Source organism: Limanda limanda, chromosome 5, assembly GCF_963576545.1.
Source record: "Limanda limanda chromosome 5, fLimLim1.1, whole genome shotgun sequence".
NCBI lineage: Eukaryota > Metazoa > Chordata > Actinopteri > Pleuronectiformes > Pleuronectidae > Limanda > Limanda limanda.
In genome coordinates this window covers 20,122,997-20,140,722 of record NC_083640.1, presented here as the reverse complement: position 1 = coordinate 20,140,722, position 17,726 = coordinate 20,122,997, and the positions used below count along the sequence as shown (strand labels likewise).

The 17,726-nt window shown below is 41.1% G+C and overlaps 2 protein-coding genes across 2 annotated transcripts; both read right to left on the bottom strand.

Annotated features, from left to right (window-relative positions):
• Positions 1-1,217: 1,217 nt before the first annotated feature.
• Positions 1,218-7,373, bottom strand: LOC133001380 (phospholipid phosphatase 1-like). Its single transcript, XM_061070947.1, has 6 exons — positions 7,146-7,373; positions 4,739-4,890; positions 3,940-4,220; positions 2,844-2,901; positions 2,555-2,731; positions 1,218-2,077 (listed from the first exon to the last, which is right to left on the bottom strand). Exons 1-6 carry the CDS (start codon positions 7,201-7,203, stop codon positions 1,952-1,954), a joined length of 852 nt encoding a protein of 283 aa, XP_060926930.1. The 5' UTR covers positions 7,204-7,373; the 3' UTR covers positions 1,218-1,951.
• A 2,997-nt stretch (positions 7,374-10,370) lies between these two features.
• Positions 10,371-15,928, bottom strand: LOC133001379 (chondroitin sulfate N-acetylgalactosaminyltransferase 1-like). The gene is made up of 9 exons (XM_061070946.1): positions 15,566-15,928; positions 15,367-15,467; positions 15,099-15,277; positions 13,754-13,970; positions 13,083-13,184; positions 12,324-12,505; positions 11,393-11,487; positions 11,150-11,231; positions 10,371-10,645 (listed from the first exon to the last, which is right to left on the bottom strand). Exons 1-9 carry the CDS (start codon positions 15,926-15,928, stop codon positions 10,371-10,373), a joined length of 1,596 nt encoding a protein of 531 aa, XP_060926929.1.
• Positions 15,929-17,726: the final 1,798 nt, after the last annotated feature.

The window sequence follows — 17,726 nt, the reverse complement described above, 5'->3', positions numbered from 1 at the left end:
ACCAAGTACCTGGATTAACTGTTCAGCCATAAATAAACAGAAGCAGGAGGTACAGAAACAATAAAAGAAAAAAGAAAACGAGTAATAATGTGTTTTGGTCACTGCTCACAAGTCACATAGTTACGATAACTCCAACAAATGAGGCTGTTGTTTTTCACATGTCTGTGGTTTTAATCTACTTGGCAAGACAAACCTTTTGAGACATGTGACAGCTACACTTTGTGAATCCAGTTTCCATTATAATGTGTTACTTCTCTCTCTCTCTCTCTCTCTCTCTCTCTCTCTCTCTCTCTGTCTATCTATCTATGTCTCAGTTCTGCACTCTCTCTCTCTGTCTGTTTTTGCTTGTATAGCCTGTGTCCTTCCTCCTGTACATAACATGCATACTGTCCGTATATTGTGTATATATTGTATTGCATATTGTCTACATATTGTACTAGTATAGTATCACCAAAGTCTCTGTGTGTGTTAACTCACTTCCTCATTTGTATTTTGACCCTGTTACTCACAGGTTGACGTTACCTCTTGTTGAGACTGAACAGGCCGAGTCCTGCATGTCCTGGAGTCAACCTGTACTGGAGGTGCACAGACGAATCTCAAATAGTGTTTGACAAGTGTTTTTTCCCCGAGCACACAACTATGACACAGGAGGTGAGTATCAAGTTGTTTAACTGCGACGTGGAGTCGTTTGTGTGTTTTTTGTTCAAGATGATGATCCATCGATAACCTGAAGTTGAAAATTATGATCTTTGCTTTATTGCCGTCGCTGTAATAGGATTAAAACTCGGAGGCAGCAGGTCCTTACCTCGGGACACAGCCAAGGATCAGCGCCACACCCCCACTAACAGAAGTGTCCTCGGCATTTGAACAGCGATGTTGTGCAGTGATGAGCCTGTTTGTTTATAGGCTGACAGCCGCTTGACCCCCATATCCATGACACCAGTGGGATAACAAACAAACCAACGGCAGGAGGAGTCACCTCATGTCTGCACGGTTGTGGTTTGTGTGGTTGATGTGCACAGACAGACAAGGTGGTCTCTGGGGATACCTTACTTTCAGGTCTGCATTTCTGAGACACGTGTTCATGAATCACTTTCTCGTTTGATGCCCACATACCTGACTCTGCAGTCTTTGTGTTTACTGGAAACACTTCATCACTCCTCATTATATCTGCCTCATTTTCTACACAAACAAAACACACAAATCATTTCCCCTCATTTATATAAGTAGCAAAATGGAATCTCCTTTTATTTGTCTAATTTTTTCCAGCACTGCCTCTGTTGAAAGCTTCAGCGTGGACAAAAACACACAGAGTACTTCATACAAAAAACACACACACAAATTAATTCACTGTCTTTTCCATAAAGTACAGTGTGATAGGATCAGGTGAGGGTCATAACAGCAGCTAGCAGCAAACTGACCAAGGCAAAGACATTAATATAAAATATGGAGTTCAAGCTCCATTTTCATTTTAAGAAGAGTCCAGGTTTTACTTCTTCTTCACAGGTGCCAGGCTCTCTACAAGCCTGCTTGCAGTGCGCACACAGACGCTCATTATATTCTGGGCAAAAGGAATTTCAAGGATGGCAGCGTCAGACCAATATAAACTAGAAACCACATTTCCAACAAGTGTACACTGTCAACCCACATGCTCCACTGTATTTTGCGGCGTCATTCGATGATTATTTGTATTATGTGGGATTCAGGCAGAAACTTGAAGAAATTCTGGCTCCTTTATATCTCAGTAAAGTGCGAGTTCTGCCTTATGCAAAACACTTTTCTCCCTGCACCTAAAGTGTACCAGCGATGACAAAGTAAGCGTGCGGGCCGCAGCGTTGATGAGATGCACAGAAACAGCCAGACCAGGCAAAGACCTGTGATGTGTTCAGGTCCACTCGGGTGGTTCTTAGAGATACAGACCCTGAACAGAATTGCCTGTGAGGCCTTGGGTTCAGTCAGTGCTGCCATAGTGGTTCAACATGGAGGGGCTCTCATGTAACGAGCCGGGCGAGGAATCTTCCTCCTGTGAAACCACCGCATCCACCGGCTGCTCAAAGAAGTCAGACACGCAAAACACCTGCAGAAAAACAAGCAGGAGAATTACCAATCATCCTGTTCTATGATCCTGACTGACATCACTAAAGTACATTAGTTTGTTACAGTGCTTCTGTGTATAATATTAAAATTTCTTCCACGTCGTATATCAATGTCAGTGTTTAAGCTTTCTGACATGAAAAAACATATTTTACAGAATAAATAATGCAGAAAATATGTGCATTTATGTTCACATTTAATTACACAATTAAATCAAGTTTTATATATTATCTTATATTTGTGTTTTTATTTTATTCTGTTATTCAGGATTAGGTTTATGGTTCTACAGACAGACTTTTAGGGATAATCGGGTGAAAAATGAAAATATGTTCATTTGATTTGAATGGTAAAGCTATAAAGAAACATTCAATTGTAAGTGTAAACTTCAGATGATTTTTCTAGACTTTCACTCCACGGTCCTGCTTTTCCGTGACCTAATAGATGTCTCAGTGAAACTTACTGTGAAAACAGCCACTAAACCCCCCTGCAGGAGGCCGGTGAACACATCGCTCCAGTGATGTTTGTAGTCAGACACCCGGGACAGACCCACATACACAGCAGTCGCAATCAGGAAGAACTGGATGGTGGGACGCAGGAGCCGCGCCCACTGTGACAGCAGTCTGGCTTGAATGTAAAGCTTCAGATAGAGCAAATATATATGTTACAATCAAATTAATATGAGCATTAACTCATATGTAATCAAATTTAGGCTGTAAGGAGTTATTGAAGAAAATACTAGATGTACTTACTACGAGGAACAGCATGCAGTACATAGAGAAGGACGAGTGGCCAGAGTAGAAAGACAGTCTGTAAAAGAGATAATAAACAAAATCAGTCACAATCACATTACTCGCAGTCAACTGTTCTAAACTCAAGTTTTACACTTCATAATGAGGTCACTGGCTGTGTGCAGCTGTACTTTACACCGGGGTAACAGTTTGTTATATGTCTCAATATTGTTGGAGAAATGTCAGCAAGTTATCTCGGCTCGATCTGCAAATATTTAGCTCAACGAAGGAAGTTTATTTATTTTTTTGCCATTTGTTTGTGTGCCATCTGGATTAGTCAAATATAAGTGAACTGTTTTGCATGAAGTTTTATGGAAGGCGGATCCAAGAATTTTTGTCACATGTTTTAACATGGTGATAGGTATGCGCTCTGCAAAATCCTGTTGAGAAATAGACTTAACTGTGAGCACAGAGTTTAAAATACGTGGCCAGGTAGTCAGGGTCTAAGGAAAAGACCCTATTACACACGTTGGTTTAAGTTTTTAAAACCTTTTCTCATAAGTAAATTGCAGATGTTCATATTCTAGATTTAAAACCTTCAATGTTACATGTATTAATAGATATAAGGCTGCTATAGCAATGAATGAATTCTCCAGACATTGTCCTGCTGTTTTCTTCTTTCACAACAGACCTGGCAGGAACAACTCCAGAGGTATTGATTTGGACATTTGAATTCTCATAAACAGCCCCACAAACAATTTCAGGAGAATTTACGTAGTTCAATACATGTCTGAAAGCAGCTTTAGTTTATCAGGCTCCGATTGTAGTATAAGTTTATGATTTAAAGGAAATTAAATCAGTTGTGAGTTTCTTTCAGAAGTGGCTCTGTTACCTCTCTAACTGAGGGGAATCCTGTGGTACGATGGAATGTCTTAACTGTCCATTTATTTTATTATTTTATTATTTTATTATTAGACTGATTATTTCACTAATCAGTCTGTCATATATAATTTGTGATGTTGTCAAGGAATGTCAAGGAATGTTTGTGTTTCTCTTCAATAAAGTTTAAAAAAAAAAAAGAAGTGGCTCTGTGTGATTTCATGTCGGAGACCATTACCTGGCCTCATCTACCAGAAACTTCTCTCCAGTGCAGGTGAAGTTCTCGATGTATCCTCCATTTTTACAGTTGATACGATCCCACTCTGGCTGGCACACAGCCACGAAGTTAGGACGCAGACGACCGATGGAGTACTTGGCGACGTCCGTCAGGGACTGGCTCGCGGCGGCTCCAAACACGTAGCTCCCCACCGCTTTGTAGACGCACGCCACATACTTGGTCCCTAAAGACTGTTTCTTGACTCGGGACAAGTAAACAGAAAGGCACTCGCCACAGACGACCTGCAACAGAGAAGACATTTAAACATTATTGTTTAGCCAAATTAACCTTTATGTTAACTTTCTTTATTAGCCATGCATGTGTGTGTGTGTGTATGAGTGACACTGTTTCTGTAGATGTTTTTTCCCCACCTAATAGACACCTGAGCTGAACCTGAGAGGCGGAGGGTGGAGCCAAGGGGAAAGGCTTAAAGAGCCAGCCACAAGAGCATCTGGGCGTGGTTGAGCAAGGCAACACTTTTTTGACCGTGTTTTGTGACGTTCGATGTGCTCTACGAGAGACTCTTTAGTTTAATGTATTTTAGTTTGTTTCAAGCAAATTGTAAACCATCTTTTCGACAATAAAGGGTCAAAGGGACCAACTGGACAAACCTCTACTCCTCATATTTTATGCACGCGTCAGAATCAAACCGAACTCAGCCACCAGTAGCAGTTAAGTAGAAATTGCTGCTACAGTTACGGAAAACTTTTCAAATGCAAAACAGTCGCGTCCAAATTCAAGAATAGGAACAGTGACTTACCACAATGAGCGTGAAGGGGATCATGACCCCCCCCAGCAGCTGGTAGGAGATGGTGTCCTCTGTGAGCGGGTACCTGATGGACTCATCGTTACAGAAGAAGCCTCGTTTGAAAGGGTTGTGTTGTGGGGTCAGGATGAAAAACGGAAGTCCAACTGTTAAAAGGAAGAAAGAGACAGTGAGACTATGATTGATTTTCGGTCTCATATCATGATAAAAACATATTGTTACTCAAGCAGCAAAAATACGACACGATACTCTGATGATCCACTGTTATTGTTGCACCACGCTTATGATTTAGTCGGATCAGGAAACTGACACTTCCCCTCTTTATAAAAAGGATGAGTTTTTATGCAGTAGTGCCTCTCGTTGGTTTCATTTAGCAACGAGCGGAATTCTCTGTGTTCGAAGGAACAGAAGTTACACAATAACTGAATTAGACGCCAGAGGCCATGAATTACAACAGAAGAATATTACACGAGATCTCAGGAGGAACGTGATGGAACCACAACACCTTGTTTGGTCACGTTCAGTCTTTCTGTATACCGAACTGAAGTGGAGAAAAATTAAATGTATGATCAGTGAGAATCATTCTAGTTTTTATCTGCACAAGAATCAGCATCAAAACACATCAGGCATAATCTGAGTTGCTATGGTTACACATTCTTTATTCATATCCCTTCACAATTTGTTTTAGATGCAGCTTTCCTGATAAATCACAACCGAGATATGAAACTCGACAGTCGACTAAACCACAGTCGGTTTTTGTCGTCCTGGGCGCTCGCACAGGTCTGAATACCAGCAGTGATGTTTTGGGGCAACATGAGTTACCAAACAGTCACAGGCTTTTGTTTGGGCCTGTGAGTTTAAACCCGCTGCAGATCAAATTACACTGACTCCAGTCTTTTGAAACTCTGAACTACAGCTGAGTGGGAATGACAACAAGGGACTGAGCTGATGTGATCATGGAGTTAATCTTTCAAAATACTATTTACTGCGACCGGGATGAGTCTGTCGCCGGCCTGAAAGGAGTCAAAGATAAACGTTGCAGATAAAAGAGGGAGCATAATGAGGAGAAAGTATAGAAGTAAAGGAATAATATTAATTATTTCATTCTTTATTTTAGTTATGTTTGATTGTGTGCACTAGAGCCCGACCGGTATGGATTTCTGGAGGCCGATAACGACTATAGGGAGTTAACCATGAACTCTATTATAAATAACTATAAATCAAAAGAAAACTAAAATACAACCAGATATACAGCACTTAAACTAAAAAATGTTTCAAGTAAAATAAAAGTTCACAAAATGGTGAATGTCTGCAAACATAAACACAGACAGCTCTATATCAGTGAAATGCTAAATTAGTCTCGGTTTTTGATTAGGTTGTGTTTAAGTATGTTAGTATTAAGTAAGCCCTTTATGTTTCTGTGTTAATAAGTGTTTAATATAAATGTGGCATGCAGATTTCATAATCGGTAACCACATTTGAGTGAAAATGAGAAGACATAAGCTTGTGAAACCACGAATACCATGAAGCAGATGGTGCAAAGATATTAATTGGGATTTCTATATTTTGTCTGTGTGACCCATTAAATGAGATGAGGAAATTCAATTAAAAAATTGGTCTTTAAAAGTTGAAAATCAAATTCTATTTGACAAATTTAATGTTGCGACATGATACCAGACGACTCATGTCTGAGTATGTATTCAGTCTCTCACATTAAAATCTGTTTAACAGCAAGAACTTAAGAACTATAGAAAATCGAATCACGTGAACTAGTAACTGAGAACACACTCTGTTGTGTATAACTACAGATTATTTTCCTCATAATATTTCTGTACTTGAACTAAAGTTCAGTGTTGACGTAACGTTTTGAGATATGTCTTATTTACTCGACACAATACAAGGACTACACCCTTGTTTTATACTGGGAAGACATGGTCAATAGAGATTATTGCTGCAATCTCCACAGCAATATGAGAATATAGGTTTCCTGTTTTATTGTAAATCTGTGACTCAGAGCTTTTTTAATGTGTTAACTTCAGTGTGCCTGCAGCAGTGTCAGACCTTCTGCTGCTGCGTGTCTGTGCTGTGATTACAGTCCAAACACTGAGCTAAAAATACAGCTTTGCTTGAAGGGGAAAAAAAGGAAAATCACACACAGGGTGGGACTTTGTTGCGTATTTTTTTTTTTTTTCCATCTTCCTTCCTGGTTCCCTCAACCTAGAAAAACCTGCAGGCCTATGTCTGTGGCGTTCATGCAAATACGTTTGAATGAATTTGCTTCACCAACCTCCTCGCAAACGTCACCTCCTTCTATTTGTGTTAGGTAAATATAAAATAAATAGTGTGAAGCCCCTTCTGGGAATAAACAAGAGGGATTAACCGGGCAGGGGATTATACACACCGAGGATGAGGCAGGTCAAATCCAGCAGGATGAGAGGGATCCCTGCGGCTTCAAACATGTTGCGTCCTCCTCTTCTTCCTCCTCTTCCTCCTCTTCCTCTGGGGTCCGTCTTGGTTATAAAAGCCCTGTCCTCCCGGTCCAGGCGCTCCGGACTGTCCCGGCTGTTTTCAGGCCAGACGAGACGCAGCTTTTCTGCCGCACATGTCTCACTATTCCAGCAGGAAAGTGAAAAACACCAGAATCATTGTCCTGCCAGAGGACTGGAATCTGTCCCAGAAAACTACAGCTACCAGGGGAGTTTTCCTTTTGCTTTTTCTTTTAGTAAAAAAAATACAGAAACTAAAAACTAAAAGTCTAGATCTAGTCTAACACCAGCACAGGGAGCCGCTCACCCTTCCGTCTGCTCAGACACCATCATAATAACACTGAGCTCATCCTCCAGTCCTGTCCGCACATGAGACATGTCCTCGGACTCTGAGCCCCTCCACTGATTCATCACGCCTTCACTGCGCCTCGGAAAAAACAGTGTTGCAGGGGAAGCAGCTGGTTGAATGTCAGGGGTCAATGAAAAGATCAACCAGATCAGATGCAACAACAAAAGTAGTTCGGTGAAAAGCATGTATGTTAATTAAAGAATTAAAGAATAAGGCAATTTTATTATTAAAGCCCCTTTGGTACATAGAGGTAGATTCAAGGTGCTGTAAAAACAACACCTTTTTTTCCACATGTAAGTTATTCTAAAATGAGATAACCTTGAAAATCCTTAATAAAGCAATTAAGGACATAATATTTACAGGGTAAACCGTATATGAACAGTTTAAATAGTAATGCACATATAAGATATTGAAATTGTAAAAGTTTGATGCTGGTGCACCTGGAACAGGAGGGTATGAGGATTGTATCCAAGGGCACATGTCATATTTCCCCATGCAGCTTGTACATTTAACAATCTATCCAATATATGATAAAGTATAATAAATAATAGAATAAATATAAAAAATATAATTTTTTCGCTGTGAGACGTGTCACATACAATGAATAAAGTCTTTCTTTATGTGGTTGAATTGAGTTGTTGGTCTGCTCAAATCATATTGGCCAAAACATATTATTGAACTGCTTTATTAATCTCTTGCACCACGCAAACAATTTTAAAATGTCATTTATTTGGATGTGAATGAGCTTACATTGTTAGTAGAGTAGAAACTCTGAGGGCAGCTTTTCGGTTTTTGATGTGGTCTGCAGTGAGGCAATGAAACTGTTTTAATTTGTTCATATATCCAAATATAATGTTTGAACGTTTTCTGTCAAACCAAAAGCTCAAAACCCCAAAATATAATTTTGACAGTTAAGAGATACAAAAAAATATCTGCAAATGATTTTCTCTCCAAATCTGCTTGATAAAATAAACACTTAATTTCTGTTTCTAACATGTTACAAAACTATTCCCGCAGCTCGGATGACTATTGATGACATAATACTGTCTGTTGTCTGTGATCACAGTCATCCTGACCGGAACACAGTCCTGTTTGTCAAGTAAACACAGTCACGTCTGCAAAATCTTTCCTGGGCAAAGTCTTATTACCGAGGTGTCATTGAACGCATCACGGGATAGGAAGTGGTAATGGGAGTTCTGGACCAATCACTCGGCCGCTCTGACGCTGCGACAGCCGTCTGCCGATGCACAGCGGCTCCTCCCCCCTGGGCGTCTGCAGAGATGTCTGTAATGAGGTTACTTCTGCATCACTATTAATAGAAGAGACTCCACTGACCCCTCATCAATGCAGCACACAGACCTCATGCAGCCGATGGAATAAGTCATTTTATATAATGAATCCATTCATGCATAGTGGAGGTTCATCAAATCCCATTCAGTTTTAATAAGGCCAATTCACCAATAAGGCTTTGGTGTGAATTATTATTCTTACAAAATAAACGTGTGCTGAAGGTTAAATAAAAGGAGATTCACAAAGTCATTTAATAAAGTATTCTAGTTATATCACCATGGAAACTTTCAATTATAAGTATTTTTATAAGCAGTGTCGTGGCTTCTTGTTCAAAGTATATTTTAACATTCAAATGATCTCACACCCTGTTCCTCTAACTCACGTGAGCGTTCCAGTTGAAGCCCAGTACTCATGTAACATAATGTTATGATCAAACCTGATTTTAAACAGTTCTGTCGAAACGCTATGTTCACTCAAGCAAAGAGTGGGAAGATCCCTGTATCTGTATGTGTTATGTGCGGAACCTTAATCAGCAATGTAAATAACACAATTTACAAAAAATGACATCTTACAGGATAAAAAGTGTGGGATTGAAAATAAGTAAAAGTGAAATCTGAGTATATTCTAGACCCTGAGGGTAATTGAATTCTGTAGAGAGGTTTCATGAAGGTGCTTCCCCTGGTTGAGTCCACTGACTTTCAGGATGTGTATGTAAAAAGGTGAAAGTCAATTGCCCATTGATTTCTAACCAGCATTTCTTGTTGTTTGTTTAAAGGTGTTGGAGAAACTCCTGGTTTTCATAACTTCAGAAGTTAAGGTGTGTCTCCTGTAATGAGTACTCTGTGTGTGTGTTTGTGTGTGTGTCTGTGTTTAACACCACTTTTGTCTCTAACTACAAAGCCTCAGGTATTAACAAACACATCAGGGTGGGGGGATCTGGAATGAAACTGCAGTTGTATGTTGAAATTTGGACTTATCTAACAATTATATAAGATTGTAAATGCTGTAATAAGGAAGCTGTAAAAAAGGAGGTAAAGATGGTGGTGTCTATCAAACAAAAAGGAAACATCTGTCTTGTTGCTCGTGTCTTGGATTCTGGAAACTAAGTTTTAGCATGTTTTCATTTTTTATTGTCACCAATGAGAAAATAAATATACAGTTCATGTTCTTAATAATGTTATTTTAGGTGAAATCCTTCCTGGAAACATATGGTTGAATCGCTCAGTGGTTAAAATAACATAAAGGAGGCAAACAGATCCCATTCTCCATACTTTTATTCATACAAATAAAATAAAACAAAATAAAACCAACTTTATTTTGATGTCAAGTCACTGAACCTATTTTGTTCACACTGATATAAATAAGAAGAATAAATCTGTGATCTCCTCCTGTTGTCTGACACGATTACATGTAATACATGCTCCCATAAATTATCATGAAAACCAGAACAATAACATGTAAATCATCACAATCTCTGAGTCAGTCGCCCTCATTGTGCTCCTCAGCTCTGCTGCTTCTTTGAGTTCAGATGAGCTTCTATCTCTGATTTGAAGAAGAGCTCCCCCAGCTGGCTGTGCGAGGCTTCGCTCATGGCCTTGGTCTGCATGCACATCTTGTATTTGTCCGGTGGAAGCTCGTCCGCACAGTTCTTCTCGTGCCACAGGTGGAAAAGGCTTCGAGACGGAGAGCGAATCACCATCAGCTTACTGTGCAGATACTTCCTGTACAGGTGCACGTCCTCCAACCCCCAACCTTTAATGTTACGGTCAAAACCGCCTGTGGTGAAAAGTTCAGACAAATGTGAAGAAATGGTTTTATTGTGACCTGAGTTATGTTTGCTAATCAGCTGAAATTGTAGTTATTGGGTTTTATGCTGTATATAAAGATGGACGACATGACAGCTTCCAAAAAGTGAGGCCAAAGTGTCTCGATCCCCCTGGTGGCTGGCTGCAGTATAGGTCCTCCGTGTTAGCAGACCGGACATGGGCCAAATTACAAGTTTCTGTCATTTCAGGTCGTTCTTACCACAGTGATATTTGTTCAAGTGTTCACTTGTAAGTTTGATTTATTTGATGCAATAAACAATGGGTTGAGATAGCTGAGACTGACACACGATTGGTTGAGCTTGTGTATCATCAGGACTTCACTATAGTCGTGGCATTTTTTTATAAAAATACACATAATTCTGTACTTTTATGTCTTTGTACAGTTTGGAATAAACAGTTATCAATAATATTTAATCATACAAAGTCTTGCCAATGATGAAATAGCTGAAGTTACCTATGTTGATGAAATCAGACCTGTACTGACATGTCATGCCAAACCCAAAGTCTCTCCAGAATCCTGTTTCCTTCCTTATCACCTGAGAGGGAAAGAGAAGGTGGAAATCAGGCTCATGTGAAATAGTTTGGATCTCAGTCATTCAAGGGAATAAAGCTGTTTATATATATATATATATACACACACACATATATACACACACATATATATATATGTGTGTGTGTGTGTGTGTGTTGTACCCACCAGCTGCTGTTGAATAGAGGGTAGAAGTGTTTGATTGCTGTAGATGATAGATGGGTTGTACTGACTGAAGAGAACTGGATAATACACTTTCTTACCTAAAGACAAAAAAGAAAACACACTTTCTGTTTTAAACACCCACTGTCAGGATTATTTTCTCTCTCTGCTTCATTCCTGATGGGTGAAAAATTAATCGTGGTTTGATGCATTTTTCATCAAACAGCATTTTTTATTTTTCAGCAGCAGAGGTTTGACTGGAGTGAAACAAAAGAGAAGTGGTATCGTTAATCTGAGCAGAGAAAATCAAAGATTAACTTTCACCCCAGTGACTCACATTACAGACGTGGACATAATGACTGGTTGATAATTCATTTAAAAGAACAACTCCCATAGACAAGCATTTCAATTACGAGTTCCAGGCAGGTCCTCATATTCATGTTCTGAGAAATTCAAATGTAAATTCTGTGTTTGAAATGTATTAAATATAGATTCTCTACCATTCTCTACACACATCCTTGGTGTAGAGACTGGTAGTCTAACTAACGTTTGATCCGTTCTCTGATCAGGTCTGTGTGGGTGTTTACACATGACACACATGATCACATGATCGCTTGACATCCCCCCGTTAAGTTTTCAAATTCTTTTACTGTTTAATACTCTTATCCACCTTATTTCTGGTCCCATGATGCCTTTAGTGAATTAACGTTGTCAGTTAAAGATCTGCCAGAGTCTTTGTTTGTTCTACAGGTGTCTCACAAAGAATAGAATCGCACTTCATAGACTGCAAACCTCCATCAAGACCCAGCAGTTCAGCACCGAGTGTTTATGGTCGTTTTCTGTATCTGTGTGTGTAAGAAACTGCTGCATGATGTTAACAAAGCCCCTGTGTTAATGTGTGGCACTGCTCAATGTGACCTGCCCCCCCGTCTCTCACCAGGCTCTGCCTTGAGACGGCAGGATGTTAGGAAGTCAGCTGTGAAGTGGATGTCAACATCACAGAAGAAGAGCAGGACGTTCTGACTCCGCCTCCAGGCCCTGGCGCCCACGTCCAAACCTCGACCTCGAGAAAACTCCTCGTTCAGCTGGATGAGAGTGAAGCTCCTGAACCGAGTCTCTCTGCGGGAAAGAAGAAGACGTGGAATAATCTCTTTGTGCGACTGGACAGGTAGTGGGATGTTTCATTTGAAATGTGAAACACAAACAACCAACCTCACGACATTAAGTGCCAACAGAGTGTAGCAGAATCAAATATTTAACAAAAGCACAGAGAGAGAAGCTTAAAGTACAAAAAGATCATGCTTCACGATTTTGTCATGATGGAGGGATGTGGGTCCAGAGGATGAGTTTATTCTTCCTGCAGCTCTGAAGCTCTGACACCCTCTGACTTACAGGTTTGATTCATGGACAAAATATCTGCAGTGCAGCACAGACACAACTGCAAAACTAAATCCTATTCGAGTTGAGCAGAGGATACACATGTGTGTCCGACAGTAATCTGTCTCCACTCTTTCACATGATATTAATTGTCTCAGTTTGTGCCATCACATGTTATTATCTTGAGAGAGGTCACGTGACTCTGATTAAAGACTCAACTCAAGGTTTCAAATCACCCCAGTGAACTGTCCCAGATCACAGGTAGGTTCTGCACGTTCATGTTGTCTAAGGGGAGCGTTTGGAGAACAGCACACATTACCTGGAGGTCTGGTCCAGCACGGCTTTCACCTGGTCTATCTGATCCCGGCCGAAGTAGACGACAGTGAGATGAACCCGGCCGTCCTGCTTGATGCAAACTTCTCTGAACCAACAACACACAAGCAACATGTTAGGAAGCACCTCTATGTGACTTTATGCAGCCACAAGTGAGCTTGTTTCAGATGAGACAAGCCATGTTTATTTGTAAACCATCTTTTACCAACAAGGTAACGCAAAGTACTTTACATTTACCAAAAGAGGCATTAAAGGTTCAGTGTGTAGAATTTAGTGACATCTAGTGGTAAAGTTGCATATTGCAGCTAAATACCCCTCACCTCACCCTCCCCTTACAAACATGACAGAGAACCTGTGTTTAGTTTGTCCAGTTTGGACTATTGTGTGGCAGCTGTTAATATAAAGTATTTAAATGTAAAGAAAACAAGAATCAGTACAATTTAGAAACAGACTAGTGAAAACATCTCTAGGATTATTTATTTAATTTATACCAATAGATCCCTTTCACCTAAATCTTACACAATTGACTTTTGAGAAACACAATGTGACAAAACAAACAAATCCAAAAACATATTTTCTGTAAAGTGGCTTCAGATTAAGAGGAGGTTTCCCTCCCTGTTCCTGCAGTGAGCAGGGTAGCGTGTCTTCGGTCACTACCTGAAGTTGCTGATGAACTGCCTGAATGCGTCCGGCCTCTTGGACAGAGGCACGATGATGTTGATGATGATGTTCCGAGTGTCCACGCTCTCGCTCTTCACCTTCACCACGGGGCCGAAGGGTCTGAAGAGCACGAGCTGCGTGAACTCCCGCGGCCCGTCGCCTTTAAACATCAGCTCATAGACCGTTCCTCTGTCCCGCTCAAGACGGGTCAGCCCTGTGACAGAGAGAAGAGGCGAAGGGTTCAAAGAATATTATTAATCAAATTCTTAGTTAATTATTAATTAAAACCTGTGTTTTATTTTGAGGCTTTTTCTTTTGCTGTGGTGATCATTTGAAACGACATCTGAGTAAAGTGTAAAATTTTGGTTTGATTTCAATCACAGACACTGAATATAAGTGAGATTGCATCACATAGAAGCAGTGAATAAAAATGAAAAGAATGAGAACAATGAAAGGAAAATAACAACATTATATTATAATAAATACAAATATAAAAAGAATAAAATCAATTAAAACATAGAAAGATAAAAGGACAATGATAAATGACACAGACAAGTCTCAGAAATCACATCAATGCAAGTTGAACATTTTTGTAAAATGAAGGATTTTCTGTTCCAGATATAACTTATGGGTAAGTGGTATTAATATTAATGTCTGCCCTGCAGTCTGTTCCGCAGTTATTCCATTGTGGCTGTGAGGGAATCTTCATTTGGTCGAGTTTCTCCGAAGGAACTGATGCCTTAGATATAACTCATAGAGCATATCTGTGGATTATTATCTATTGTCTGGTGATGCTTTTAGTGGAACTAGAATCTTTCCATCATAGTAAATAAATGGACCACATGGATGCAGTGCTTTACTTATCTGAAGCTCATTGCACTTTACAGTTCAAGAATCATTCACCCGCTTCAATAAACTCTTCTATCTCACATCACTTGGACCGGAACAACCCAGGGATCGAACCACCGAACCTTGCATTTTGTGGACACCTCACCCAAACCCCTGAGCAACAGTCATGTGGAAAAACTGACAGTGGCTGTGTTAGGGTCAGGGGTGACTGTATGAGCATCACAGGCCGACACTGAGGGTTTAAAAGTATAATTCTGTGGCCCTACCTCAAGTCAAAGCTTAGAAAAATGTCCTCTTAAAAATAAAACCAGCATGAACACAATATCAAACTTAAAAAATGATGTGAAATGAGACAGAAGTTGACTATGATAATCTGGATTTTGGTTTCCAAGTTTGGTGGACACTTTTTTGTCTCCTTGCATTTGATTTACACATTTTTCCAGTGTTTTTTCAGTCGTCCACGTGTGAATAAGTGAAGTTCGATGCTTCTCACCCTCTATGAAGTCCGAGGGAGAGTAGGTGTGTTTCCTCCTGGTGTTGTCCGTGTGCTGCTGAGGTCCATTCAGGACGTGCAGGGCCGTCTCCACGGTGCCGATCAGCTCGTCCCGGCGGTCTCTCCTCACAGGCCTCTCCTCCGGGTGCCTGGTCAGCCCCGTCTCCAGCTGGTACACCCTGGGAGAAGCAACAAAAAGCCCCCCACACACACAGTGAGTCTGACAGCTCTACTGCTGCTGTGAACGCTGAACGACTGGGCCCCTCACCTGTGCAGAGTCAAAGTGTCGAAAGGAATCACTGCGTATTCGCTGGACAGCTTCGCACCTGAGTTGACCTCCGCCTGGTTCAGCTGGGAGCGGAAGAACTCCTGCAGGACATGATGCATCATTTACTACCACACCTGTAATGTCACATCTCACCTCATCCGTCCTCATGTGTCTCTCCACCTGCATGGTGTCCTCCTACCTTCAGGTCGGACTGGGTCGGGGTTTTGTGCAGACTCTCCAGACCCTGAGGCAGAATCCCTTTGGTCTTGGCTTTATCCAGGGACTCCTGCAGCTGCTGTGTCCTCTCCTGCAGAGCATCCTTCAGCTGGGCTATCTGCTTTGTCAGGCTGTTGATGTAATGTCTGTGAGAGTCCTCCCTCTCCTGCAACAAGGCCAGGTATCCCTCCTTGTTTGTGGTCCCTCCAGACCACGGCAATGACTGCTGGCTGCGGCGAGACGCGGGTTTACACGCCAGGAGGTAGAACAGGGACAGGCAGCAGCATAGGCCCGCCAGGATGAGGCCAACGCGGGCCGTCATGGCCAGCAGCCACCGTTTAAACATGGTGGGTTGTCTTTTAAATAGTTTTTAAACACACTTATAAAATCATGGCTGTGCTTCTGTCATGTGGAGATGCCCCCACAAAAAGATGAGCAGCCCACATCTCCCAAACTATAGATTAAAACGTATGGTTTTTAAAAAAGACGTCCTCTTGGTTTCTCATGTGGTCCTCATCGGTCACATCCACAGACGACATCTTCACTGGGGCGTTTATTTCTTTTGCACCAATGTTTTTGTGTCACGTTAAGTGTAAAGATCGTCACCAGAGTGTTGAAACTCCCTAAAACGACAGAAATATACATTTTAAAGAAGAGGTTCTCAACATGTTTGGCCACTTGAAGGATAATTTAAGGATTTTTGAGCCTTGTAAGGAAGTTATGTTTTCATAAACATGTGCTTGTTTGTCTGTTTGGTGGTTAGCAGATTATCATGAAACTAGCTGGAAGTTTTCCAGGGAATAATTAATGGATCTTGCTGAAAAAATGTAAGGGAACTGATATCTATGGTGATATTGGACTTGGAGGAGGTATGTGCTCTACAGCCATTCTAGTTTCCCCATGTTTTTGTATATAGAGGTTTTTGTTCCCGTCAATAACTTTCACCAAAATCATTCGGCCTCTGTAAAAATCCTGGGGTTGCATTTGAAATCAACCTGTGACCCGTCAGGACTCAAATTCAACATGAGAAAATCTCTAAGGACTTTACATAAAGACAGGTCTTATCACATCTCACAACAGATCCAGTGACAACCAGAACGATTGAACTAACCGGTCCGGCCTGTTTTTTTCTGACATGCCTCAAATTTGTTTACCAGCAGCATATTTACCAGTCCATGGCACTGGCCCTCGTCGCTCTGCTGCTGGACTGGTGCTCAGGTTTTTCGTTTGGCCGCTGCAAAAATGCACAGAGAGAGAAATAACCTGACCTTACATTCACTCTGAGTGCCACGACGCTGAAGGTGGGAAGTGACAGAAACAAGCATTTCTCTGTGTATCTCTCCGCCCTCTGTGTGTGTGTGTGTGTGTGTGTGTGTGTGTGTGTGTGTGTGTGTGTGTGTGTGTGTGTGTGTGTGTGTGTGTGTGTGTGTGTGTGTGTGTGTGTGTGTGTTGCCATCATCAGTTTATTCACAGCACAGTTGGTTCTTTATTGCTCAGGTAGAGGCTGATCTCATGAAAGACTTGCTTATGTTTCCAGGTCCACCCAAGCAGCAGTGTGTGTGTGTGTGTGTGTGTGTGTGTGTGTGTGTGTGTGTGTGTGTGTGCGTGCGTGCGTGCGTGCGTGCGTGCGTGTGTGTGTGTGTGCGTGTGTGTGTGTGTGTGTGTGTGTGTGTGTGTGTGTGTGTGTGTGTGTGTGACGGAACATGTATTGGTGATTCCATGTGTTCGTACCATGCAGACCCTTTTAAAGCCGTCCACTTGGGTGGTGATACAATTCTTCCACAACATTAATCATTTTCCATCGTAAATATTAAAGTTGTTATTGTTATCGTTCATGTCTTGTGGCTCATATATATATATATGAAGCCTTCTCATCTTCATCGTCTTGTTTTACTCACAACAAGATGCCATTTCAGATTCATGAGCTCTCGTGATGAAACTCATTGCAAAAAAGCTGGAATCACAAGCTGGAACATGCAATCGTGACCATACACTACACATTTTCACTCTTTAAAGGTGAAGACAAAGAAATGTAAAGTATAGAATATAGAGTGATACTCACCAGCTGCTGTAATTCTGAGGGAAAGTAACGACTGAAGGTGTATCATCCTAAACTGCCTCCCCTGTGTGCTTTGAGCAACACA